The sequence below is a fragment of the Physcomitrium patens genome, chromosome 14 (genome assembly GCF_059467195.1).
Source record: "Physcomitrium patens ecotype Gransden chromosome 14, ASM5946719v1, whole genome shotgun sequence".
Taxonomy (NCBI): domain Eukaryota; kingdom Viridiplantae; phylum Streptophyta; class Bryopsida; order Funariales; family Funariaceae; genus Physcomitrium; species Physcomitrium patens.
Window position 1 is genome coordinate 8,460,669 of NC_143423.1, and position 3,182 is coordinate 8,463,850.

The 3,182-nt window shown below is 44.0% G+C and overlaps 1 protein-coding gene across 1 annotated transcript; it reads left to right on the plus strand.

The window, feature by feature from the left end:
* Window positions 1–569: 569 nt before the first annotated feature.
* On the plus strand, window positions 570–3,182 carry LOC112291444 (uncharacterized). The gene is made up of 5 exons (XM_024538835.3): window positions 570–1,147; window positions 1,314–1,509; window positions 1,811–2,008; window positions 2,177–2,501; window positions 2,776–3,182. Exons 1-5 carry the CDS (start codon window positions 714–716, stop codon window positions 2,934–2,936), a joined length of 1,314 nt encoding a protein of 437 aa, XP_024394603.1. The 5' UTR covers window positions 570–713; the 3' UTR covers window positions 2,937–3,182.

The window sequence follows — 3,182 nt, forward strand, 5'->3', positions numbered from 1 at the left end:
TTGTATTTTTCTTTGTAATATTGTAGTATTTATCTTAAATTTCTCATTTTAAAAATATTCCATTCATTTTTCGTATGTGTTTTGAAAAATAGGGAAAAACATATCAACACAATCAACCTTTATATTTATATATCACTTTTTGTGAATTATTCACCAATGCAGCAAAATTTTCATAAGAGGTGATGAATTCTCTAAAAGTTGACTTTCTTTTTATATATATATATATATATATATATATATATTTTGTATTTAATTTACATACAAATCACAAATTGTGATAGTTGTTATACTTTTTCCAACACTTGTGTTAAATTATGTGTGATTAAAAGCTAAGCTTTTAGGACACAACGAGGTTGAAAATGTCATGGCCATGATGCGCAACATAACAAATATGGCAGAGTCACCCAATGGATACCTCAAAAAGTGCTTCATATAATTGAGATGATGAGGAGACCTATGGCCACGGACACCCTAAGATTGGGAAGAAACAGGACCTATTCCCAACTGGGCCTATGTCCAACCTAGCCCTAATGTCGTGCCGCGAGCATCCAGCGCGCCTCCTCTCTAGGCAACGCAATGCGATGCAGCCTTCCAAATTCGGGTTGTGCACAATGTGCAAGAATCAACAAGTCGTAGTCGACGAGTAAAGTGATTTGAGCGTCACAATGAGCTCACTGACATGACCCACAAGGCGCTTTATTCGATTCCCAGCTATGGAGTTCCTCTACAGTGTCACCATCTTCCTCCTGGGTCTCCTCTGCGTGCCCTCTGTTGCCCACTCGGCCGTCAATACTTGTCGGGATTTCAGTAATGGTGGAGAGTTTCCCATGCTGCTCATCACGAATGGGCAGCTCTACGCTCCGTCACCCAGAGGTCGCGCCATGATTCTCACGGGAGGGGGATCAATTATCTCCATTCTACCGGAGGATTACCCTTTGGGCAATCTCACCGGGTTGCCTGTGAGAGTAGTGGATGCGGCAGGTGGGTTTGTAGTGCCTGGATTGATCGACATTCATGCGCACGTCACGGGAGGAGGAGGGGAGATGGGTCCTGCCAGTCGCACCCCCGAGGCTACTGTGGAAGAGCTTGTTGCTTCTGGGATTACGACTGTCGTCGGTATTCTTGGCACCGATTGTGTGTCTAGAAGGTTTGTAATTTTTTAGAGATTTGGGGTACTAGGAGATGGCACTTGGTTTGATATTTGGTTTTCTATTTTCACGAAATTGAGTAGGGGTGTGGATCTATGTTGGTTCTCCATGTAGTCCTCTTGTTCTGTAGTACTTGACCTAATGTAGGGTCATCCTCTTTTACAGCCTTGAGAACCTTCGTGTTAAAGTGGCAGCGCTGCAGCGCCAAGGCATCACGGCGTACATGTGGAGCGGGTGCTACCGTGTGCCAACCCCTACTCTCACCGGCTCGCTAATTCGAGATTTGCAGCTTATTGACGAGGTCATTGGTGCCGGTGAGATCGCCATCAGTGACCATCGGAGTAGCTGGCCCACTACGCAGGTCGTCTTCCCTCATTCAAGGCATCTCTTCAACTTGACAACCAAGCCAAATGCTGTTCCATAATCACACTCTCGCTATGTTAATTTATTAAGCATCAGAGTAATCAAAGAGGAAATACCCTCGACAGCGAACTGCAGAGACTTCTGGTTTGAAGTATGTTGCAATGACCATCTTTGTATAGGCATTTCGAGAATGCATTTCTCTTCATGTGGGTCAAGTTACTTATATGAGGTTCTGTTTAAACCCTAGATTAGTACCGCTGTCATTATTTGAATTGAAAAGTACTCTGCATCAACTGCAGGAGCTATTAGGCTTGGTTACAGATGCCCGAGTTGGAGGTATGTTATCCGGAAAGGCAGGAATTGTGCACTTCCACACAGGGTCTGCGGATTCACTGTTGCAGCCGCTTTGGGATGTGGTGAATGCAAGTAGGGGTGCCATTCCTCTGATGCACATGATACCCACTCACGTCTCCAATCGCGGGCCTGCTCTTCTCAAGGTTGTATTTTTAAGCGTCCCTTGTAGCAAGGTTCCCATGTTTTTCAGTTCAGAGTCAAACCTCGTGATGTGGCTTTCTATCACGCTAGAGATACAGTGGACAAGTGGGGGATTAGGGTTTTCAAGTTGTGGCACGCACCTTCACTGAACTTCATGTTTGAGAAAACAGGCTGCTGAGGAATGGGTGATCAAAGGAGGGCACGTTGATTTCACATCCGATCAGGAAGACGAACGAGTGTCATACGATGCACTGATGGACTGGAACAAACGTATTGGAAATATTGCTCTCCAGAGAGTTTCCCTCTCCTCAGATGCGTTCGGCTCTCTACCAAAATTCAATTCTGAAGGAGAGCTTGTAGATTACCAAGTTGCATCTCCCAAAGCAAATTTGAACACTATACGGCGACTGGTGCAGAAGGGCAAGTGGGCACTTGAGGATGCTCTGCAATTCAGTACCACCAACCCCGCCTCTTTTCTGACTTTGGAGTTAAAAGGTACTTGAATTTGTCTTCTTACAGCAGCCAGCTTGGATTTAACAAGTATAGAGTTGTATTTATTCGCCATATCCCTCATCCTCATCTGGAATAGAAGAAATGTACCATCAACTTAATAAAAGCTTTAAGGGCAAGCATGTGAAGGCAAAATCAATCTGGTTTCACATGTCGAGAAAATTCCTACCCCTTTTTATCACATCTTTTACTCACGAGTTATTCGTGAAACTCAAGCCCTTGCTACTATTAATGCATGACATACATTTCTTTTGTGCAGGGAAATTGGAGGCAGGGGCAGATGCAGATATCGTAATATTGAGCCCCGAAGGCCTTGAAGTCCAGAATGTGATTGCACGTGGCAAGCTGTTGAAAACACCGTCTGCTACGTGTGGAAGGTTCGAAATGACTATCGACCTGGCGACGAATAAAGTGTTTTAGTAATCAAGACCCTCGAAGATCTCTGATTTGAGTAAGCTCCTACGCACAAAGCTTCGACGTTCATCGAACAAGATGTCAATGTGCTTGAGCCTCTCAAAGATAGGAAATTGGTACCATAATCGTCATCTGTTTTTCCATTGTACAGGGAGCTAAGACTGTCATTGCGACTCGTTAGTACTGTTTTCTAATACATGTCACGTAAACATCATGTGTTTTTTTGTTAACAATGCAATCTTGTTTCTTTGA

Excerpts from the sequence above, each read along its gene's own strand:
- LOC112291444 (XM_024538835.3), top strand. The coding sequence starts at position 714 with ATGGAGTTCCTCTACAGTGTCACCATCTTCCTCCTGGGTCTCCTCTGC. Across the intron at positions 2,009-2,176 it reads GCGGGCCTGCTCTTCTCAAG|GCTGCTGAGGAATGGGTGAT; the intron begins GTTGTATTTTTA and ends TTGAGAAAACAG. Across the intron at positions 2,502-2,775 it reads TCTGACTTTGGAGTTAAAAG|GGAAATTGGAGGCAGGGGCA; the intron begins GTACTTGAATTT and ends TCTTTTGTGCAG.